Raw genomic sequence first — 22,403 nt, 5'->3', positions numbered from 1 at the left:
GGTTAGCTAGAGCCGAGTAAGCGCTTTGGCTTTTGTCCACAGGAGCATTTCAGAGTATCGTTACTCTCGCGCATGATATGTACTCGTTTCTTACCTTGCATCCTACCCCGTGGCATCAAGACCGAAGGAGTCTGAAACACTCAGCATTTCGAATATACTCGAGATTTTCAGGTGCTTCTTGACCTTCTCAACACGTTCGTTACAGGCAGCACTGTTCAATTTATCTGACTACTAATCGAAAGTATGTTTCATTTCATTGACAAGGACTTAACGCACTTCCCATATCACTGTCGCATTGGTCCCGGGGTGCTTGCCGCAGATGCGCAATTAACGAGGTAGCTTGAGTCATCCATCTCATCGCAAGACTGACGTATCCTCACCCGCACGTTGAATTCACCAACAAACAGAATATTTCAAGGAGAGAGGCCATCAAAATGCATCAAGCTGACGAAGATGAACATTCAGTTTTATCTTTATCTCTGGGAGTGGGTGAGAAGGGACTCACCCCTTTCCCGTCATATGTTACATCCCCCAACCGCAAGCACACATAACCCCAGCCCACGATATGGAATGGAGTACAACCTAAAGTCAGTAAAATAGGCAAAACAGCAAAGCGTGCTCTGACAGAGTTGAAAGCTTGGCCTTCAGGGGACTAGAAAGCGATAATGCATCCGGCGTATGGGCATCCGACTCATACGCCGGATGCATTCAGTAGTCAGTGGCTTTTGAAACTAGATATGTCTCTCGCAGAGCGATCTTCCCCGGCTACAAACCTAGGTTTAGCTTGTCTTCTAGCTTTTCACCCCTCTTCGTGGTTGAACAATGCAAGAGATTCCTCGGATTCTTGCGAGCATTTTGAATGGCATCTTCCATGGTCTCGGGGATTGGTCAGTCATGAGGTTGGTTGTAAGCGCATTGCGCGCTGGAGAAACTGCGAGGATCTGTCAAACACCGTGTTATGGGGTGTATGTCCCTGCTAAAGTTACAGTCAAGTTCCATTTGACGAAGCATTTCCTCAATCCACATGCATCCCAGCAGTTCTCCCTACAAGACCAACTATTGGACCTACGAAGTAACATACCGCCACTGATATCCTCCCTCCTCTTTCAGCGACATCACAAGTCTCACCCGAGAGTTCCTTCAACCCTTCCAAGAGATTTCTTGAGAACACTACCGACAACCAGTGCCATCTGAGGGACGGGCTAATCAGCAGCTATACGAGTTGTTCCTTCCCGTTGTCAAATCTCTTTTCCATGTCGGTCACCAGTATCCGACACCAGCTTCAGCCTCGAATGCATTACAACCTCCATCATCTTGCTTGATTATATTCGCAATTCTCCTTCCGATGATCTTCGCTCTCTCCGTATTCTCCAACGTGAATGCGCCCTCCATGCTCTCCAGGCTCAAATCGCAGCGGGTGATGGAGTCGCTGCTGGGCGCTTTCGCTTGACCGACCATGGTTTTCATCAAAAATTTAGCATGAGCGCACAGCGCGATGGTATCTTCGCTACATTTGAATTAACAATATCAGTTCCGGTGCCCTCAACGCAAGGTTTCGAGTTGCCGAATTTGTGGCAAGGATCTGCAACGCTGCGGTGATTGAGGTGCCAGAAACATTTGGTAAGAGGTCTCGAGTGCAGGGTTGACATATGTTGCTAATATACGAGAGGCAACTTGAGATTTCACAGCACCAGCGCCTGATTGCTTTCATTGTCGGTGGTGCTTTCTGTGCGATCATGCACTACCAAAACCGTTCGTCGTCGACTTCACCTCACCCGGGCATACTCCAGTCGGCGTGGAGCATCATTTAGCACGGCATCGAAGCAGGTTGGGCATGTCATTTTGATGGTTAATCGACCGGTACTTTGTCCCACAGAAAGGTAGTGCGCTGGCGAATCCACCTGGCTTTCAATAAAACAGATACTAGGGCCAGGTTCGAAGATGCATGAATCGAGGCGGAAAGTAATGCGGATTACTCAAGAAATTAGGGCGATGGATATGATGGAACCCATCGTGCTTGGTGTAGTGAGGCCGGAACCAGGGACAGGTTGTCCTCAGGAAGGCCATAGTCATCGGGGTAGCTGCGCTAGGGGACTCTCAGAAATCTCAACTAACTTTTCAGCATTACAATAGACTCGACCCAGAGATTGAGACGGGACACTGGCAGCGCTTGCAACAAACATTGACGCACCCTGTCCAGCGGAGACTATTTCGAATTTTACTCCTTTGGAAGAGATTGGCCAACAACCTCATCAAACGTTACACGTGGTGCATCAGTCCTTGGAGGTACCGGTTAAGGCTGGTGCTCTGTTACCCATCTATTCTCAGTCCATTCTTATTATCAAGTACCATCTCTCAACGCCGTTTTAGGTTCTTAGCAATGTATGTAGGAGACGCAACCCCATCACTATTCACGCCGAACACCGGGCTTGTCGACTGTTTCCTTTTGCTTGCCTCTATTCCAGAGCCCGGCCTTTCCAAATAGAGGCAGCGAAATCATACTACAGCTATCTCTCACGATCGACGAACTACGACAAAAGAAGGACAGATGCAGTGGTAATTCCACGTCTGTCTAGGCGGGCCGGGCCGTACAGCCACATGTGGCGTTTCCGGATGAAAATTGACTAAGCAGGAACCGAGGGGAGTCATGCGACCCAAGAGATCCCGACGTGTCATCTTACAAAGAGGCCTCGGACTAGATACACAAAACAAATCGATGGGTATAGGTTGGTCCGGTGAGTCTGGGCTATGACTTGTTGCCAGTCATGTCGACGACCCCTTTCAAGCGCAAGCGTGTGAGGAAGGCATGTATCCCGTGCCATCAGCGCAAGCGGAAATGCGACACCGTGTATCCTTGCGGCATGTGCGCCACCTACGGATATAACTGCAGGTACACCAACGACAACATTATTGGTACTTTAGACGGCGAGCTACCAAATGCGCCTTCAGTCAAGCGTACCAGCCACGACGTCGACGGTGCAAGTCGTATGACACGGCGGGCCGCGACGGACCGCAGCCCGAGCAACCAGTCTCAAATACAGCGAGACCGTCGCGAAGGCGCCGGTTCGTCGACGAAGAGTCCCTCTGTTCTGGCGGACACATCTCCGGGCATCTTCGACGAGCAGAAGTTCCGATACTCTGGAGGATCAGCGGCCATGGCATTCCCGCACATCTTGGGAGTGGCTCTCGGTGCCGACAGCCCTCCCAAGACGCGGTCGTTCGCTTACAACTTCGGCGTTCGCCCCGAGGAGGCATCCAATGCTCACTGCTTTCTGGGGAACCTCATCTCAGAGGAAGACCTTGGCTTCTTTTCGGGTGCGTACTTCTTGGTCTTGGGCCCCATCGTCGACGTATTGGACCCCGAGACGTACCCCCAACGATGTCGGAACTATTACCGTGGTTCGGTCAGCAACTCAGTCGCCTTTGCCGCCGTGGCCGCTGGCGTCGCTGCACTGGGATCATTTCTATCTCCCAGTGGACATCCGCGGGAGTCTGACCTGGTGCAGTACGCCAAAGCCATTCTCGATGACCCGGCCTCCATGCGATTGCATGGCATTGACCACATCGTCGCATGGGGCCTGCGAGTTCTTTACCTCAGGGCCACGACCCGGCCCAGCAATGCCTGGATTGCTTCGTGCACGCAAATGCACCTCTGCGAAGCGCTTGGACTACACGAGGAAGCGAACATCAAGAAAATTGCGTCTCTCGCCAGCGCTGCGGTTCTTGGACACGATGCGGACCGCCTGCGGAGAATCTTCTGGCTCTCGTGGGCCGGGCATACCATGTTGTCTTATGAATACGATCGATCGCCTGGAGCATTGCGGGTCGTTACTTGCCAGGCAATCACCTCGACACCCGGCTCCGTAGCCGATCAATTCGTGCAACTAATCCACACCATTCCATCACCCAATTCTCCGTTCCAGCTCGACTCGCAGCCTCCTTTAACTCCGATTCAGGAGCTATTTGAGCGTCTCAAAGCCCTGGATAAGCTCAAATTCACCCATCCGTTTCTAGTAGTTACCAAGGCAGAAATTGCGTTTTGCTTCTATCGACGCCTTTACCAGCTCAAGGTCCGCATGCCAGACGATTGCATTCAGCTGCTTATTGACAGCGGCAATGCCGCAGTGGAGGCGGCCCTGCAGCAAGCGAGCCAGGGCCGTCTGTTCTGGAACGTCATCGGCAGCGTCTTCCAGTATACCTGCATCCTCTTGGCCATTGACACTCCCGCAGCCACCGCTCATATCGGCGCCGCGTTCAAGGGCTTAGAAAAGCTGGTAAAGGCTGCCGATACAGGGCTGACACGGGAGGCGTTGTCGATAGCGCGGCACCTACTCAGCCTTAGTATGGCGAAGAAGCGAAAGGAGCTTGCACAATTGGAAGCTGTTGAAGCGGACTTCGAGTTCTCCCAGCCACCTCCCGCTTCTGAGGCCAACACCGCCGTGCCAGACATGGATTGGGCCGTGGACTGGGATCAATTCTTCATCGAGCCGTATTTCTGCATGCTTGGGCAAGAATTGCCGCCAGTATAGTTATAACCGTATCGTAACTATTGATACCAGTTCACTCCGATCAACAGTGGTTTGATATGTTGAGTGTCAAAAGTCGAGTGTGGTATGCTGAGATCGCTCAATGAGATTAACGGAGCTTTGTACCGATGACGGTACGGCGTACAACGTAACAACCTTACAAAGGCAAGCTTAGTGTATCTCACCTTTTACCTGCACTTTTAATCAAAGGCACTCTATCAGTGTTTTGTCTGAAGGTGAACCATCAAAGCCATGTGGCTTGTCCGGCTTTACGTGCGGCGATTGCGGAGTTTAATCCTCTAACACCGCACTAGCTTGTTGGGGAGGAGTTAACGGCCCCCATGCATGTGCGGCTGCTGCGGCGGAGAAGGGCGGATTTAACAGCTTCATAGAACAACAACACACGAGGCTGCATCTGAGGTGCATAAATAGCTGAGCACCTTCTGACCCAGAGAGGAAGCGCCAGACAAATACCACTTCCTCACGACCTGAAACGCTATCACAATAGCAGTGTTTGATTAATCCTCAACAATCAACCAACCTACAACAATGCCCAAGTACGCCAATGATCAGCCCGTCGGCTTCCAAAACACCATCGAAAGAGTGGCCATTGTCGGCGTAAGCGCACCCTTCAAAGAAACTACCCATACAGCAAGACTCACAAGCATCGTTAGGCCGGAGGCACCATTGGCACACATATTGTCAGCGCCCTTCTAAAGGCAGGGAAACACACCGTCACGGCCCTCTCCCGCAAAGATAGCAGTAACAAACTCCCCGAGGGCGTCCTCGTGGCCCCAGTCGACTACAACGACGAAGCCACCCTTGTCGCCGCGCTCCAGGGCCAACAATTTCTGATCATAACCATGGCGCCTACCGCGCCCCGCGACACCCACAGCAAGCTCGTTCAAGCGGCCGCCAAGGCCGGGATCCCCTATGTCATGCCGAATTGGTATGGCGGCGATATCGACAACATCAAACTCGGCGAAGACACGCTGCTTGGGCCCATGGGCAGGGCTAACCGGGAGGAGATCGAGCGGCTCGGCATGCAGTGGATCACGGTGTGCTGCGGGTTCTGGTACGACTACAGCCTGGCAGGCGGGGACTCGCGCTTCGGGTTCGATTTGGTCAAGCGCTCCCTCACGCTCTATGACGACGGCAATAGCAAGATCTCCACCTCGACGTTAGCGCAGGTTGGGCGCGCCGTGGCCAAGGTGTTGAGCCTCCCCGTGCTTCCTCAAGACGCGGACGATACGAGCCTTACGCTGTCGACGTTCTTCAACCGGAGCGTATACGTCAAGAGTTTCGTGGTCAGCCAGGCCGATATGCTTGCCAGCGTCAAGCGGGTCACTGGTACCACTGACGCGGACTGGACGATTACCCGCCAGGATACGAAGACGCGATACGAGGAGGGCCTAGCGCAGGTGAAAAGTGGCAACATGGCGGGTTTTAGCAAGTTGCTGTATTCGAGGGTGTTTTATCCGGATGAGACCCGTGATCTCTCGACCAAGGTGCAGAACGAGCTGCTGGAATTGCCGGTTGAAAGTCTGGATGAGGCTACCAAGGCTGGAATCGAGCTGGACAAGGAGCTGCAGCTGAGGACGGAGCGTATGGCGGCTTAGAGAACTGCATATCGTGTACGGAGTTTGAACGGGTAGATGTGTGTATGATATTCCAGTATCATTGTATACAGAAATACAATGGGTGAATCGAATTCGAAGTCCAGTCAACCTTCCACCTCCGTCTTTTCATTCTCAACAGATGCAAGCCTCCCCAGCCCTGCGATACGTGCTTTCCAGACTTTCCAACGCTCATCACAGAGATATCGCTGATCAAGGGAAAGGGTACCTGTATCAAACCCATGAGTGGCGATCACCGGGAGCAATACATTTGGCCCGGTTGGGGTGCAGCTCACTGACCACATGACGTATCCATTCGCGCACTATGCCAGTATGAGCATCTACTAAACACTGAATTTGATTGGGGTCACTCGAGTGCTGTGGGCATTGCTGTTATTGCGTCCGTTGAACACCAGAACAGTGGCCGTCCTGTCGTTCTGGCAATGAAAGAGGTATCACTGAGAGAGGCAGTGTGCCACTATTTTGACAGTCGCAACACCATCATTTCTCAATGGGTCGGGGCATATGGAGTCCCCCGGCAGATGGGAAAAGCATGTCATCCATTATTCGAAAAGAAACAGAAGCCAAGTTCTACCCGTGTGGGGCACGAAAGATCAATTTCGAAAAGTTGGTACATTGTTTGGACAGCTATGCGCTCAAGTCTGACTGATTTCAATACAAATAAACACCGTATCCCTATGCTAATAATTGTTCGCTTCGAAGAATGACTCAGGGACCCTATCAGACAGAACGATTAGCATTTGTCCTGCACATGGAAACTCCTAGCGGGGTGTGGACGGCTGCGACTCACCAAGAATCTCAAGTGTCCATCCTCGTTGGCGATCTTGTCGGCCAGGAAGATACCCTGGCGACCCTTGGAGCCACCGTCGCGGGTGAGCAGCTCAGCCGTGAGCTTGGGGCCGCGGTCGGAGTCTTCGAGACGGACGTCGCTTGCAGAGCGGGTGAAGTTCTCGCCGCCCCAGATGAACCAGCCTGATATGATGGTTTTCCATTAGTTGATGTTCCAGAGACAGTTAACAGACAGGGGTGTGGACGGCCCTACCGTCAGTGTTGCCGATGTGCTGGTCGAGACGGATCTTGCGGGGGTGGCCGACGCCGCTGTTATCGCGGGCGACGCAGCAGAGCATGGTACTGCCCATCTCGTGGACGATGTGGATGTCGTGGCAGGACTGGTGGAAAGACATGGTGGATGGTTGTTTAGGAAGGGAAAGAGAGAGTTTGTGTGTGAGATTGACTGAAGAGTGGTTAGAGAAGGGAGAGGAGGAAGAAGGGAGGGGAGGATGTGGGGTTATTGTTTATATATATTAGGTCCGTGGCTCCAGCTTCCTCCTTTATCACCGCCCGCATTGCTGCCCTACCCACCAAGCCTCGGGATGGACGCTGGCCAAGACGCGAAGTGGCATAGTTGCCTCATAGTGGCTGTACTGCTCAAGTGGGGCATGTCACTGTCTATCGCCTCGCTTCGAATCGCTTGTCCTCACAGATGCACGATAAGAAACTGCAGTATTACGTTTTGATCTTGATGCATGATGAAGAGGGTTGATCACGGTAGTCGCCACCACTCATGTAACTGTTGCGAGCTAGCGGCAGGTATTTTACCGGCTGGTGATCAACTCTAGTGAGATCACTTTCTAGAAGGGCTCTTGTTGATCAGCGCAAGGATGAGGACGGCGGGGACAGAGTGGAGATTTTGTAATCTTCTTTCGGTATAATTGGCGCCACTGCAGGACTATTGACTAGTGACTTTCTTAGACAATGATCATTCTTAGGGGAAAGGTTTCAGGTTAGAACCCTGTCTCCATCTCAAGCGCTTGGCGGAATGAACTGGCAACTGCGCCACATCTAAATTTAGCATGCGAGGACAGCGGCTGCAACAGCCACATCAGCCACAATGGTTGCCTGATGTGGTGGCACGACTTGTCGATCGAAGCATAGGGTGGAGGTATGCACAACTGCCATCACAGCTCAACCAAGCTCTGTATCTCAGCTACGTGCATTGTTTATGATTAAGCCAGCTGGGTCACACGGTAGTACAGAATCCTCATGAATTCACGATCGACTCACTTGAATTAAGCTATTTGTTGTTGTTTCGGAGTCAAGTATCTATCCTTGAGTGACGCTTGTAGTAATTGCCCTGGTGTGCATCTAAATTAGGCACCCAATTTGCTCAGTCCTTGCACTAGACCTCCAATCCATCATATTCTATCTAACTTTTCAATACCGGCCTAGAATGTAGCGTTTTCAATATAGGCCGCAAAACTCCCGGGTCATGTGTTGACGCAACGGCATTGACGCAGATTGGTAAACCACGGAAAGATTCCGCCAGTATTTCAAGCGTTGCTCAATCCCTTGAAGCCTTGCGCTATATAAGGTCATCACTAGTAGTGACGAGTTGAGGTCTTTAAATACTGCTTACCAAGCCAGCAGTTGAAAGATTATCGCGCCATCAGATGCGGGGTAACGCCATCTGTCGTGACAGGGCACAATGCACCTATTTCAGACCACCACATCCCCTCGAGGCCTGCTTTATTGCTTTCATATGCTCACACACCATAAGTGCTGACAGGTCCATCTACACAAAGCTCAACTTGAACCTAGCCTTACACAATGCCGTCTCCTAAAGTGGCCATTGCCGGTGTATGTATACCAGACCCTCCAGAAAATACGGCAAACTAAACGACAGCATTGCAGGCAAGCGGAAACCTGGGCCCCAGCATCCTGAAGGAGCTTCTCGATGCAGGATTCGAAGTTACCGTCCTCACCCGTCAGAGCAGTGACAAGAGCTTTGACACCCGAGCGAAAGTGATACCAGTCGACTACGACTCGCTTGAGTCTCTACAAACTGCACTTGAAGGGCAAGACGTCGTGGTGGATGCCAGGGCTGTTGTCCCCAGCGAGTCCACTATCCGCTTCATCGATGCAGCCAAGGCAGCAGGCGTTACCCGCTTCATCCCCTCTGAGTTCGGAACAGATTCCCTGAACCCACTCTCAGAAGCATTGCCGGTCTTCGCCAACAAAGTTGCTCCCCGCAAATACCTCCAACAGGTGTCAAAGGACTCACCTCTCAGTTACAGTCTGCTGTTCACGGGACCGTTCCTGGACTTCGGACTTCGGACCGGCTTTTTGGTGAATCTCGCCGGCCCGGTAGCGGAGCTCTACGATGGTGGCGACAGGAAGGTCAGCAGCACGACCTTGCAGGGGATCGGCAAGGCGGTGGTCGGTATTGTGAAGAATCTGGATGCAACCAAAAATGCGGCGCTATACGTGAGCGAAGCAGATGTCACGCAGAAGCAGCTGATTCAACTTTCCGGCAAGAAGCTGGAAACCAAGGTGGTTTCGACGGAGGAGCTGGAACGAATCGGTCGGGCAGAACTGGACAAGCCTGAGCCGAATCGAGGCATAGTGGCGGTGAACTTGATCCGCCGAGCCCTCTTTGGAGAGGGCTACGGTAGTTCGTTTGAGGAACAACACAAACTTGCGAATGAGTTGCTGGGGTTGAAGAAGATGACGGAGGAGGAGCTGCGGGCGTTGGTAGCCAAGATCTTGTAGTTTTGCTGCCTTCTCCCAGTACGTATTTATAGTAGTACTCCGGACCACAGAATGTCATGTCCGATCATAACACAATAGTTCCCAAATGGGTTAGACAATCCGGAAGCGGGGAGAGATCCCAACGACGTCATCGACCCATTCTCTCTCTTCCTCACTTTCTCTCCTGCTCCATCGTGTCTTCCCTACTCTTCTGTCGCTTAATGAGTCAGTCTCTGGGTCGAATGCTAGCTTTGGCTCCTCCTGTCGATCACCGGTGGTCTGATTGCTTGGTATAGCTTATTTAAGCCCCATGTGAGCGCCGCCCACGCGCTTGCCCGTCCACGCCGACCGTATTCCGCGTTCTCCATTCCCGACCGTCATGAGCGAACCCGAGTGACATGTTACAGCACACCTGCTGAACAACACCAACAGAACCAAGTACAGACATCTATCCAACATCCAGAATGTCGTTTATCTTTGGACGACGGCACTCTGTGGCTACTGCCTCGCCGAACGAGGGAGATGCAGTCCCACGGAGCAACACTGGCCGAAGATTGTCGGCTCCGGATATCTCGGATGAAAGCCATGGTCTTCGTGCCAAAGGAGTACTCCATGAGTTATTTCACAAACACCACGGCTCTTCCGACTCGAATTCCCCACCCAATCCCGGATCCCCACATCGGGTAAGGCTCTAGCTGGGTCGCGTCACAGAAGAGACTTGTATGATTCCTCTATCTGACGATGTATTAGACAAATAGTCCGCCATCGCAATCATCGGAAAATGCCCCTTCAAGCTCCCAAGGCCGCCATGACAGCGAGGTACACGATTCTGCGGCCGAAAATTCGTCGAATCTTTCGAAACCAGGCTCAAAGCCTCGCCGCTCCCCCAGATTAGGCGACGGCCCGTCATCGCCTCACAAGCACCACCTGACAATGAAAGATGTCGAGTTGATCTTCTCGGGGGCGCCGTATTTCATGCTCGAAAAGGGTAAAAATGATCACTGGTTTCCGCAGGTCATATTTCCGTTCGACGACCACGACCCAGTCATTCAATGCTTCTGGGATAGACGACCCCTTCCTCATGCCTCTTACACCCTGTGCACTCTTCATGCACACCTCCCAGTGCCGGATGGTTGGGTCATTGAGGGTGATGCCCCTGCACATCTCGATAATTGGAAACGGAGTGAGGCTCCCAAGCGAGCGACTTTTGATGTGGGTGTTCAGGAGATTCCCAATATGTTGGCCATGAATGGAAAGGATCCAGGGACGGTGGGCTTTCGCTACTTCCTGGAGCTTCCGGTTGCCGACGCTGCCCGATACATGGGCCCTGGTGTTCCGAGGCCCTCGCCCGATTATTTGCATCTATCCAGCTTGCCAGCGACCGAGTCATTTGAACTGTTGGAGCGTTACGGTCAGCCATACGCTCTCTGCACTGATGGCACCGTCCACGATCGGAAGAAGCTGCTACGCGAGGGTCCTAACTTGTGGAAAAAGATTGGTGTCCGTGACATCGATCTGCAAACTCTGGTGGAGCGACTGCAAACATTGAAGCATTTACGCCACGAGATCCTTCATGGTGATAGGCCAAAGACGATTCTCGACACTGAATCCACACGCGAGCTATATAACGAACTCTTTACCAAGTTTCTCTTCCCTCCAGTGCGGTTTCTGCTCGCTGATATGGGTGATTCTCACAGCTTGAAAGTCCAAATCAAAGCTTTGACCGTCGTGCTGGCCACACCTGGGGCATGGTTCGACTTCAGCCTCATAGACTGGCGACTGCACATCGGCCAGCTTCTCTGGGAGAGTCCCCCTCACATAGACGGTGACACGATCGATATTTTAGCGTCGGACAAGCCTTGGGTGCATTCGACGTTGGAGCGAAAGTGGTTTTTGGTTCAGATGCTGCTTGCTGCTGAGCTCTTGATGCGATTGGATGCGACTGTACGTGTAGGAATGCTTCAGGAATCGAGGGATATTAGCATTTCGTTGCGTGATGTCTACGAGTTTGATAGGTTGCGAAACGGCAAGTTAAATTGGGACTTGGTCGTGGTGCGGCGATTCATGGACAGTTTTGATCTTGAGTATCGTCTCGAGGATGGCAGCCCTGGCCCAGATACTCACGGCCGGACTGGCCAGACATCTGAGAAACATCATCACCGGTCTTTATTTTCGAGCATCTCTCATCATACGTCTTCAACACCTGGCAACATTCATAATGAACCAGCCTGGAGATGCCACCTTTTCCCGACTCATGTGATGCAACAGCTGAAAGGTCTTTTTGTCTTTGCAGACAATCTAGATTGGCCGCGCTTGGACGAATTCAAGGATGCACTGCGCGCAAAGTTGGAAGGGGGACATAATGAACAAGTCGTCAGGGATGTCTTTACCCGTCCAGAACCTAACACTCTCCCGACCGGATACAAGATACCAGATCTCAAGAAGGCCATGTATAGCAGAAACCATTCCCGCCGTCTATTACTTCTGCACCGCAGTCGTGACGACAGCAATCGAATCCACATTGGCGGCTGGGCCACCAGAAGCTGGTTGTCGGGCTTTGTGATCCCTGGACCGTCTATCAGCCACTTACTCATGGCTACAATCTTGGAAAATGACTCCGATGCTATGGCCAAACTTGGCCCAGTTGTCAACTTATACGGTGGTTTCGCTTATGCTGGAAGAAGCTGGTGGAGCAAAGAATGTATCGTTAGCCGAGTATTGGCTTGTTTGGCAGGCAGCAAGGTGTGCTTGGCATGGCAAGCCAGCCCGATCTTACCCAAAGACTCCAAAACCTCACAGCCTTTACATGATACCTGGTTTGAGGTTGAGGTCAAAGAAGCGCAGAACAGACCGGGGAAACCGAGGATCAAGCACGGATCCAAGCTTTCGCTCGAATCCACACCCTTAGGGCCCGGGGATTTGACCAGCGGGGCCTTTACCATGCCGCTCGACGAGCAAAGCGAGAGCGCTTCCCAATTGAAACTAACCTTCGACGACATGGTATTTCGGGTGAAAGCTCAGCAACCGCCGTCAGCAGACCATCAGATCGTGGTTGTCGACCAGGTGACCATGCACTTCACTTTACCTTCTGATACGGCCACCCCTGCCAAGGTCTCGTTCCCTCTGACTTACAATGTGCAATTCATCTCGTCGCACGAGTGTCGCCCACCTGGAGGCATGATAGCCCATCCCCACGCCAAGAGTCCCAGTGGCCACGCGAGATCCCCATCTTCATCCAGCTCATCTTCTGATAGACACCGCCACCACCGACTGCCAGGCCATCCACTGCATTGCCGCTACGCGTATCGCTGGGTTCACCTACCATCCCTCGCCGAGGAATTCTCAGCATCGGACCAGATTCGGTCGGCTTTCGACCTCGAGGAAACTCTGATTCTGGATGCGCGCGGCTCCAGTGAGAAAGAGGCATTTGCCCGAGCCTGGTGCGCATCCGTGGGCTATCATGCTATAATTGGTCGCGCCGGTCGGACGTGTCTCTCCTGCTGTATCCGGGAAGCCCGCGCGCTGCAGGTGAAAGTTCTCATCCGTACGGGCAATGGCCATGCCACACCCAGCTCGTCCGTTCAAGTACTTTACGGTGGAGAGTAGGGGGATTATTTGGGAACTTCTTTTGGATAGTTGATCTAAGTGTCAATCCACTGGAATGTTGTCTACCTCCTTTTTTTTTGTATATTATTGCAAAAGCCTGATTTGAACTTTTGATTAGCTTTTTGTGACGGAATTCGTACCATATCAGTGGCAGACTGGAAATAGGATTTTACTTTTGGTGACGATAATCGTATTTTTTCGATATATGTGAATTTGCTACCAAGCTACTCTCGCTCCGCTTTGTTCCTCGGTACTTACGGATCAATAATAATAACAAGATTGATATTCGCTTTTTCTCCCGATTAATCTAAACCAGATTTCCCAAATTTGGCACAGACGACACAAAAGCTAAGAAACGTCATCCTGGTGTCATGCACCAGGGCTGTCATCATCGAGTCTGACCTGGTTCCTTACCACCCTTGGGCAAAATCAACAACCCGTGGAATCCGCATTCAGCAAAACACAGGTGTACCTCGCAGGACCATGGTCCAGTACCTCTGTTATGCGCTACACAACACAACCGAGTATCTGATGTTCACTCAACCAAGTTTATTCCCACCGTACTCCAGCAGCATCATCCAGGCTCACCAACAAACGAACCTTCAATCAACCCAAGGTCCAAAATAGCTTCATCGACCCCTTAACCCAAGTCTCCTTCACCACGGCAATTACCCCTCTCTCCCCTGGCTCCAACTCCTCTAACCATGAGTCAGTAACCCATTCTCTATCATCATTCCAGCTATACATCTAATCTACTTGGTTATTGTGTCCCTCCCAATGCGAAACCTATCATCGGATCCCCGCTCGGTAGCGCTCTCGGAGATTTCAGACAAGGGGATTCGTCGATCGATTCGACGGTCTGCATTCCTCACGACGTCAATTTCACATGTTTGGGATTTTCTTCGGGTCATGCAGGTCATCTTACCAATTCTCCGAACAAGTCTTCGATGATACTTTGCTATCTTGCCCGGTAGGAAGGTCCTTCGAGATTCAATTGCTTGAGTATCGTGATATGGTTCTGGTATGTTTAATTGCCTTGCTGTGAATGGTATGGTCTGTGGTTGATCATTCACTCTAGAATGTGTGCCATACCGCTAGTAGCACGGTTACTGGTGTTTCCAACACCGGGCTTTAGCTATGGGTGTAGCACATCGTTACGAACCATATTGAGAAAGGAGTGGCAAAAGTATAGTATAAATCTCAAGTCATTCATACGATGTATGAACAACGATAAGTCAAGAAGCGAAAGTCGACAGAGGGTACACCTGCCCACGTCCCCATCAGCTAAACTGGACTGAGCTGAGCAGCCCCCCCACCCTCCCCCAAGAAATAGAGACCCTCGAGATAAAGGCCTGAACAAATAACCAAACAAAACACAAAACACACCCCCAAAACCACACCACCGCAGCTACCACCACACCTAAGAATCATCTAGGGATGACCGCCCTGACCCTGCCCACCAGGAGCCCCAGAGCTCTGACCCCCCGGGGCGCTCCCAGAACCAGAACCACCACCAGAACTCTCATTCTCCACGCCGCCGTCAGCAGTATAGTAAGCCGCAGGCGTGATGCTAGAAGACTCATCGGCATCAATAGCGAGCGAGATCCAGCCGAACACGCCGTCACTGATCGAGTCGCCCAGCAGCACGTACTCGGCGAACGGGTCGATGGTGTCGGCCTCCTCGGACAGGATCGAGTCGTTGGCGTTGGTGGTCAGCTCCTGGGTGTTGGTGCTGTAGGGCGAGGTGGTCTCCACTTCTGTGATCAGGTCCTGGTCGAAGAAGATCTGGCCGACGTGGTTGGCTGTCGTGGTGTAGAGGCCTGTTAGGGTGTTGTTGGTGTTGGTTGTTGTTGTGGTGTTGGGATTGTGTGAGAGGACTGTTTGTGGCGTTAGTCTAGGGTAAGGGAGGTTGAGGGCTGGGAGTTTTGGGCTGGGCCAGGCAGCACCTACCGTGAATGTGAGTCGCACGACTGGTGTAGTGGCCCGGGAAAATAGTCTCAAACTGCACCACGCCCGATTCGTCGGTCTGCTGGATGCCGCGGAGGAAGGTTGCGTCTAGGTTTGATGCGTCGTTGGAGTTGCCGTTGCCGCTGGCTTGGATGCCGGAGTAGACGCCCTGTTTGGTGCAGTTGGTTAGTGCTTGGGTTGTGCTTGGATGGAGATGACTGAGCATACAGTAGCGTTGCAGTGCCAGAAGTCAATGTAGACGTCCGGGACCGGCTCGCAGGTAGTGCTATCCACGAGCTGGATGTCCAGGTACAGCGGCACTCCCTTCTGAGACTCGGTGATGTCCTTGCGGATCAGCTCGCCGGTGACGTCTATTCAAGTCAGCTTAGACCTATAGTCAAGCACAGAGACGTGGAGACTGACAGTAAGGACCCTGGGTGACATCCGGGCCGAGCACGCAGCTGGCGTTGGACGCGAACAGGGTGTCATAGTCCTGGGTGTTCTCGGTCACATCCAAGGATGAAAGATGGGATGTGTTAAGAACGGTGGTCAGATCGCGGGCTTTGAGCAGAGGAGCGCCTGTTCGCTGTTAGCATTACGCCCTTCTCATTGGTACCACTTGGAAGGTAGTGCATACGGCTCGCCAATCCCTTGCGACGACGCAGGGCATCCACGGTCGCCTGACGACGAGCGATGTTGCTGCTCTCGTGGCCGCGCGCCTTGAGCTTGCTGGCGCACTGGCTCAGGCCGCGCGCATGCATGGGAGCCCGCTTCAAAAAGGCAGCGCGCTCAGCGGCTTCCGCGCGCACGTCGTGTCCAGGATGGGCAGAGGCCATGCCAGCTAGACCAGCTAGACCGGCGATCAAGGTAGTGGTAGCGCGAACCATGGTGGCGAAGGTGCAAAGCAAAGAGAGGAGAGAGGAGGAATGAATGTGTTGGTGTTGATGTTTCCTGACTCGATGGCAGGCGACCACGCCCTCTTATATCTTCTCATGGTCAATGTATCTGTCCGAAGCGAACCTGTCAATTGCTCCTTGATGCTGTCGAACCCCCGGCTGACGCAAGCCACTGGAACCCCTCCGCCTTGCGCGGTCGATGTGATGAATTTGACATGGAGATAGCACACACACGCACGCACGCATACAGAGAGAAGACTAGCTAAGTCTCTAGCTAGCTAGCTGGCTGAAAAGCTGGCACAAGAACTGTTAGACCCGCCGGCGGGGCTGACCCTCGCCAAGACATCACCACTTCGCCTGCTAGAAGGCCTCAGAAATCTGATCGATTGCCTCATTCGCTTCCACTCCAGAGGAGGAAGATCTCAAAGGAACGGGCCAGACCCGTTATCCATCGGGGTAGGATCATCGGTCGCTGACGACGCGGCGGTGGTCCACACCTGTGTGTCTGGATCACAAATCCAGACGTTCTTACGGGATGAGAGGTCCGTTTCAAAAGCGGGAGGGGATGCTTGTATATGGCAAGCCATGGATGGGTTGACGGCGATTTGGGGGTTTTGGGGGGGGTGAAGCCACATGTCTCATCGATTGGGTGAATGCATGCATTGCCAGAGGTAGATGGACCCTTCATCTTGTTTATGCTCCCGGCCGGTGCACTACTTAATGCCAAGGATTAATGTGAAGCAAATATGTATAGCTGGTGATTCATCGAAGGCGCGACGCAGCGCTTCACAAGAAGAAAGAGTGATACTGTCTGTCCTGATGAGTATGCCAACTACAGCGCATTACCCCTTCCTCCTCAGCCGACAATCCCATCTGCTAGCCCTGAACAACCAACTCCCCCAAACCCCCATCAAAGCCACAAGCAGCACACAACCCGAAAAACAAGAACAACAAAAATAAGCATAACCATAAAGTTTGAAACACACCCAACCACCTCAACTTCCCCCTCCAAGCCGCCTCCAAACGAATCCCCACCAGCTTACGCCATCTCCTGCACCCTAGGGCTAGCCCCCGACAAGCCAACACTCTTGGCAACAGCGACATTATCCCGCCAAGCCACGACCAACAACCCGGCGCTGAGTAAATTCCCCGGTCTCATTTGTGGGAAATCCTCGGGGTCTCTACTTGCAAGTGATCTGCACCAGTATACGTATCTCTACAAGGGGCAAAGGGTCCTTGGCAGGGCGGACAACCCTGGAGAAGGGAGTGGAGGAGAATGTGAATTCCGATGGGGTTCCCGAATGTATGACGAGTTAGGTTATGAGTAAGCGGCAAGTCTATTTTAGTGCGTCGCTTGGGCTCGCTTGGCTGGTTTGCTGAAGATATTGAGGGAGAAGAAGTACGCAGGCTTGTTGCGGTTGCTGTATCCCCAGTCAAGATTGAGATTGATTTGATTGACGGTGGTGTTGATGGGTATGTTATTCATTTTCTCGCAGAGGAGAATTGATTGCACGAATAATTGAATTCCGGTGCTCTTTCTTACTGCATAGATTTGTTATGGTATCATCTGCTGAACGAAGAAGCATCCCATAGTGGAAGACATGGGACCGTCCAGATAAAAGGTGTAGGGCGCAACGTAGACTCACCCGTTATTCCTAATCTTGCGTCCCCATTTAGCCAGATTAGGAGACATAGCCAGCAGGGATAGGGATTTCAACCTACCCCAAGCCCGTTGCCGTCGTCGACTTGGAAGTAATGTTATGGAGTTAGCTAGGAGGAATTGGGAAAATGAAGCAATTAATGGCTCAGTCTTAGTACCTATCATACGCGCGGTTTAGGACAATCCATTGACGAGCTAACAACGTACACGGATTTCTTGCGGATGGGTGGAGGCGGACTGGAACTTGTGTGGGCTGGATACAGCCACTCCGGATCTTCTGGGGTAAATAGACTGTGAATCCCCAGGAAAGAGATTTACCAAGAAAAATGCATTATTACTGTCAACCAACGATTCTAACTTCTCATAACAGTGCACAAGAACCCGGTGGGAGAGAGCAACGCACTATCTTGTCTCAAATCCTCTCAATCTACTAAGAGCCTTGCTAATGCCCAACCCACTCTTCGTCTTAAGCAATCAGGTGATCAAACGTTCGAGCCTATATTTACCCCCTGATAACATGTGCTGTTCTTGCCTCAGTGCGTATGGGCACTAGAGGCTGTATCCAAAAGCGCAAAATTGTCGCCAGTAGCAATAGCCACTGCCATCCTCAGCTAGAGCCCACCCTCTAGCTCTGCATCCAGAATCCCTCCGCTTCTCAGCATAAGGTCCTGTTCTCAATCCAGGGCCGGCGCGAGAGTAGTCAGTATCAGTAGCCCCATGTCCTTGGCAAGCTTTACTTTAGGAGGTAATCAACAAGTAAGAGCGAACAAGCCCGTAATCTGCTACAAAGAAAGGACAAAGGATGGGATAGGCAGCCGTAATGCCAGCCTCTTTTCCCGTTCCCCTCTTGTAAGTAAGCCTATTGTTGCAATAACGGCACAAATGGTGCGAAATTAAGAGACACCTGAGAACCAGACACCCAGCTAAGGAAAGCCAGATCTGAGGTCGCCGGGTAGCAGACAGAGTCGGGAGTCAAGTTGAGTGTCAGGACTCAGAATTCGCTAGCCAAATAGCAGCGGTCGCCGCCCAGTCTTCTCGTCTCGGTGATAGACAGAAGTAGACCGCAGGGCTACTCGATTCCACTCGTTTTGACTGCATAAAAGCTATATTGGTACCATCTCTGCATAAATCATCCGCGTCGTTGAAAAAACTTATTTACCAGCATCCTTGCTTGAATCTTCAAGTCCTGGTTGAGATGGTTTGTAAGACCCAGTCGCAGGGTCAGAGGTATAAACACACCGAGGCTGCAAAACAAAGCGCGGAAGACAAGATAACGCGGAAACAATCAGGCGTAGTATACTCAATCGGCGCAGAGAACCCTTTAAGATGCGAGATATGTGAGATATCATGTCATGACCCAATATTATTGAAAGCTCTTCTTGCCGACTAAGTTGGTCAAGTTATTGCCTTCCGGGGTGTCATTAATGACAGCTATATGGTGATAAACCTACATGCATGTCAAGTAGGAGCCGAGAATAACTAACTAGGTTATCCTGGGAGGTGTCCCTGCTTTACAGGAAGGCATATCTGGCTACAAGACACAACCTCTATTGTGCGTGTAGAGTTCTTCAACGGGGAGGAGCGATATCAGGTTCAAGAGTTTATCCACTGCTCAGGTTAGACCGGCCGCGTTCGGTGATGAGAATGAGCACCCCAATGCCGTTAAGTTGCCATAAACAACTTGTCACAGCTTGGGCCCGCTGAACTCTATTACTAGCGGGCCTGGTAACCGAAGGTCGAGAACAGTTTCGTCGGTCAATATAATCTACGAAGCGCACAGCCAACAAATGATAGTTCCGCTCCCTCACACTGAGCGACATATCAAGTTGAAGCAAACAGCCACATCTATTCGCAAAGACTATATACCCTAAACCACAAAACACCTCACTTTAATGCTATCAATGCACAAATCAATCACCCCGCAGCATAAGGACTCATCTTCCGCAACCGCTCGCCAAACCGCCACAACAGCAATGGCGCGGGGATGCCCAACGCAATCGATAAGAACGCCAGCAGACTATTCCCCCACCCATACCCCAACGCCTGATACATATAGCTCGCAAACAAGGGAAACCCGAAGCCAGCCAACGACCGCATACACGCCACGGCAGCCAGCGCGCTGGCCGCGAACCGCGTGTACGAGTCCACGATGTACGTCTGCACGCACTGGAAGGTGATGATATTGCCGAGACCATACAGCATCGCGCCGATATTGGGTGCGATCCAGTGGCGGTGCGTCTCGGCCGTCCACCCATAGATAAACAGGCCGGCGGGGACGAACACCGCGCCGACATACAGCAGCGGCACGCGGAACTCGGGGCGGCCGACGCCGCCGTTGCGGGCTTTCAGGCGGCGGTAGATCCGGTCGTTGAGCGGGGCGCATATTTGCGAGCCCAGCCAGAAGCCTAATCCTAGGGAAATGTAGTTCAGGCCGCCGATGCCGGTGGATTCGTTGTAGTAAGCTGGGCTGGTCCAGAGGGTCGGGAAGGTCGCCAGGACGAGGTACATGGTACCGTAGATGTAGGCCAGATATAGGGCGAGGAGCTGGACGATGGGTTGCGTGCCGAGGAGTCGGAAGGGTCGCATCAGGGCGCTGCGCATGACCTCGCCGAGCGCGCGGTTGGCCCGTTCGTGCTCGGTCTGGTAGGTTTCATCTGAGGTTTCCTTGCGCAGGCGTTGGGCGCGCTTGCGGAGGATCACAGGGGCGTAGGTTTCGCGAAGGAAGAATAGACCCGCGAATTGGATCATGGCATCCGCGATGGAGGTCGCGTAGAACACCCAGCGCCATGTGGTGTTCTCCGCGATGAATCCACCCGCGATAGGGCCGACGGCCGGGCCCAGCAACGGAGCTAGACTGTAGATCGCCACACTTTTGCCACGTTCTTCCGGTTTGAAGCAATCCGACAAGACGCCACCACCAATCTGGGAATTCCTTAGCACAATCAGGTAGATGGATAAGAAAATAGAGCACTTACTGCCAAAGGGGCACTACCACCCAGACCCGACAAAAACCGAAAGACGATCATCTGCGCCTTGTTCTTCGAAAAGCCGCAACAGATGTTAAAGACAAGGTAAAACAAATTAGCGAGCTGAAGCACAATGACCCGTCCGTAGATCTCAGACAGAGGGCCAAGGAAAAGCGGGCCAACAGCATATGCCAACACGAACACCGACAGCGTCATGCTGAGGGTCACCTCGTCCGTAATATGGAACTCAGACCCAATGGCCGTCAACGCAGGCGCAACCATCGATGAGGACACAGGCGAGATGAAAGTGAAGCACGAGACCGTTACGACAGCCGCCCACTTCTTCTTCATGGGCCAGTTCTTCGGGTTATCAGGGTCATCGGCGCCCTTCCAGGTAACCTAAAACAAACTCAGCTTCAGGGTCCACACACAGACATTGACACAAGCAGACAGGCGAGCCCATACCAGCTTGGGATCATTCTCAGACCGGGCCGTCCTGGCTTTCTCCAAAGCGGGCGCCGACGGTGGCCCAGCGGCTTCGAGATCGCGATCTCTCTCGTTCACGACCCCCCCGCGCACCTCCACAACGGGCTCCTCGCTTTTCACCTCGTCTCCTTCTGAGTCCGTGTCCGAGTCCAAGGCATGATCACTGTGATACACGGACTGATCATCCAGATGTCTCCCCGAATGCACCCGATCGATCTGCGCGGTGCTGTGCTTGGAGCTCGACCGGCGCAACGAGCCAAGCCTGTAGGGACGCGATGTCGTTTCCGGCTCGGCACTAGACGAGGATAGCGATCTCGACCGCGTGGATCTATTGCTCGACTCGGATGGGGCGGAAGGCTTGGACATTACCACCACATGAGATCACCCACGTGTATGTTTTAGGGCGGGCCAAGAAAGACCACGAAAAGCTTAACCCGGGGGAAGGAAAAGAAAGAGTGGGAAATATGCACCAAGGGTAGGAAAACCACGGGCCGAGACAGGTCGGAGAAAACAGAAAATGGGACAGCCTCTATTATTATATCAGCTCCCAACAACATCCTCGACCAGACAGGATTGATTGTGCGGCCCAATTGGCAGCTACGCAGGAAGCGGTTCCATAGTGAAACGGTGATAAGGGACGGTTTTATGTCCGGTGATGAGTTTTTGCAACCAGCTGTGGACCCTTATTGGTTGTCAAGTGTCGGAATGGCTGTTCTCAGGTAAAAGGTGGAGAACTGTTTTGCAGCCGATGGCGGCTGGGCCCGAGACGATGCTGGCCGAAACAGGCTAGAAACCGGAGTTGATAAGACTTGCATCGGTGCGGTGAGCACTGGCTTCGTTGTCATATGTACGTCGGTATGATCGAAGCGTCGTGGATGGACCAATTGATAAGGGAAGCGAAGGATGAGTCGCAAACGTCGGAGTTAATGGAAGAGAGGGGCGAAGTGGAATGGGTGGAGGAGAAATCGAAGCGTTCTGGATGAATGCGGGTATTCGGAACTCGGCACGCAGTCACGTGGGAAAAGCTCCGTTTATGATACACCGCTGGAGGTACCGCTCTGATTGTCTGGCAGAATGTCCGGACTGACGCTTTCGTCCATTACGTCACCTCTCCGTCTCCGCACTATTCCTACTGAGGTAGTTCCCTTCGT

At 52.4% G+C, this 22,403-nt stretch overlaps 7 protein-coding genes across 7 annotated transcripts; 4 read left to right on the top strand and 3 right to left on the bottom strand.

Moving 5' to 3' along the window:
* Nucleotides 1–2,765: 2,765 nt before the first annotated feature.
* Nucleotides 2,766–4,529, top strand: BO97DRAFT_337022 (C6 zinc finger domain protein; the record flags this gene model as incomplete). The annotated part of the gene is made up of 1 exon (XM_025691474.1): nucleotides 2,766–4,529. The coding sequence occupies one exon, from the start codon at nucleotides 2,766–2,768 to the stop codon at nucleotides 4,527–4,529; it is 1,764 nt and encodes a 587-aa protein (XP_025555318.1).
* A 273-nt stretch (nucleotides 4,530–4,802) lies between these two features.
* BO97DRAFT_184418 (aromatic alcohol reductase) lies at nucleotides 4,803–6,174 on the top strand. Its single transcript, XM_025690415.1, has 2 exons — nucleotides 4,803–5,144; nucleotides 5,201–6,174. The coding sequence occupies exons 1-2, from the start codon at nucleotides 5,076–5,078 to the stop codon at nucleotides 6,143–6,145; spliced, it is 1,014 nt and encodes a 337-aa protein (XP_025555317.1). The 5' UTR covers nucleotides 4,803–5,075; the 3' UTR covers nucleotides 6,146–6,174.
* A 482-nt stretch (nucleotides 6,175–6,656) lies between these two features.
* BO97DRAFT_184405 (CVNH domain-containing protein) lies at nucleotides 6,657–7,642 on the bottom strand. Its single transcript, XM_025690414.1, has 3 exons — nucleotides 7,206–7,642; nucleotides 6,954–7,135; nucleotides 6,657–6,880 (listed from the first exon to the last, which is right to left on the bottom strand). The coding sequence occupies exons 1-3, from the start codon at nucleotides 7,345–7,347 to the stop codon at nucleotides 6,872–6,874; spliced, it is 333 nt and encodes a 110-aa protein (XP_025555316.1). The 5' UTR covers nucleotides 7,348–7,642; the 3' UTR covers nucleotides 6,657–6,871.
* A 663-nt stretch (nucleotides 7,643–8,305) lies between these two features.
* Nucleotides 8,306–9,911, top strand: BO97DRAFT_403299 (aromatic alcohol reductase). The gene is made up of 2 exons (XM_025694705.1): nucleotides 8,306–8,800; nucleotides 8,855–9,911. Exons 1-2 carry the CDS (start codon nucleotides 8,771–8,773, stop codon nucleotides 9,710–9,712), a joined length of 888 nt encoding a protein of 295 aa, XP_025555315.1. The 5' UTR covers nucleotides 8,306–8,770; the 3' UTR covers nucleotides 9,713–9,911.
* Nucleotides 9,890–13,480, top strand: BO97DRAFT_384223 (uncharacterized protein). Its single transcript, XM_025693412.1, has 2 exons — nucleotides 9,890–10,374; nucleotides 10,442–13,480. Exons 1-2 carry the CDS (start codon nucleotides 10,156–10,158, stop codon nucleotides 13,295–13,297), a joined length of 3,075 nt encoding a protein of 1,024 aa, XP_025555314.1. The 5' UTR covers nucleotides 9,890–10,155; the 3' UTR covers nucleotides 13,298–13,480.
* Nucleotides 13,481–14,728: 1,248 nt separating this feature from the next.
* Nucleotides 14,729–16,211, bottom strand: BO97DRAFT_459237 (intradiol ring-cleavage dioxygenase; the record flags this gene model as incomplete). Its single annotated transcript, XM_025699271.1, has 5 exons — nucleotides 15,882–16,211; nucleotides 15,668–15,823; nucleotides 15,473–15,615; nucleotides 15,248–15,413; nucleotides 14,729–15,174 (listed from the first exon to the last, which is right to left on the bottom strand). The coding sequence occupies exons 1-5, from the start codon at nucleotides 16,129–16,131 to the stop codon at nucleotides 14,729–14,731; spliced, it is 1,161 nt and encodes a 386-aa protein (XP_025555313.1). The 5' UTR covers nucleotides 16,132–16,211.
* Nucleotides 16,212–19,714: 3,503 nt separating this feature from the next.
* On the bottom strand, nucleotides 19,715–21,618 carry BO97DRAFT_431865 (MFS transporter; the record flags this gene model as incomplete). The annotated part of the gene is made up of 3 exons (XM_025697506.1): nucleotides 19,715–20,722; nucleotides 20,776–21,165; nucleotides 21,232–21,618. The coding sequence occupies 3 exons, from the start codon at nucleotides 21,616–21,618 to the stop codon at nucleotides 19,715–19,717; spliced, it is 1,785 nt and encodes a 594-aa protein (XP_025555312.1).
* Between the last annotated feature and the right edge of the window lie 785 nt (nucleotides 21,619–22,403).

The sequence above is a fragment of the Aspergillus homomorphus genome (assembly GCF_003184865.1).
Source record: "Aspergillus homomorphus CBS 101889 unplaced genomic scaffold BO97scaffold_4, whole genome shotgun sequence".
NCBI classification, from domain to species: domain Eukaryota; kingdom Fungi; phylum Ascomycota; class Eurotiomycetes; order Eurotiales; family Aspergillaceae; genus Aspergillus; species Aspergillus homomorphus.
Note: the sequence above shows the minus strand (reverse complement) of the source record. Positions and strands in the feature narration are given on the sequence as shown.

What these genes read in the sequence shown, in the direction of transcription:
- BO97DRAFT_184405 (XM_025690414.1), bottom strand. Translation starts at nt 7,347, where the DNA reads ATGTCTTTCCACCAGTCCTGCCACGACATCCACATCGTCCACGAGATG. An exon ending in GCACATCGGCAACACTGACG is followed by an intron (nt 7,136 to 7,205) that starts GTAGGGCCGTCC and finishes CCATCATATCAG; the next exon opens with GCTGGTTCATCTGGGGCGGC.
- BO97DRAFT_384223 (XM_025693412.1), top strand. Translation starts at nt 10,156, where the DNA reads ATGTCGTTTATCTTTGGACGACGGCACTCTGTGGCTACTGCCTCGCCG. An exon ending in ATCCCGGATCCCCACATCGG is followed by an intron (nt 10,375 to 10,441) that starts GTAAGGCTCTAG and finishes ACGATGTATTAG; the next exon opens with ACAAATAGTCCGCCATCGCA.
- BO97DRAFT_184418 (XM_025690415.1), top strand. Translation starts at nt 5,076, where the DNA reads ATGCCCAAGTACGCCAATGATCAGCCCGTCGGCTTCCAAAACACCATC. An exon ending in AAAGAGTGGCCATTGTCGGC is followed by an intron (nt 5,145 to 5,200) that starts GTAAGCGCACCC and finishes AAGCATCGTTAG; the next exon opens with GCCGGAGGCACCATTGGCAC.
- BO97DRAFT_403299 (XM_025694705.1), top strand. Translation starts at nt 8,771, where the DNA reads ATGCCGTCTCCTAAAGTGGCCATTGCCGGT. An exon ending in CTAAAGTGGCCATTGCCGGT is followed by an intron (nt 8,801 to 8,854) that starts GTATGTATACCA and finishes ACAGCATTGCAG; the next exon opens with GCAAGCGGAAACCTGGGCCC.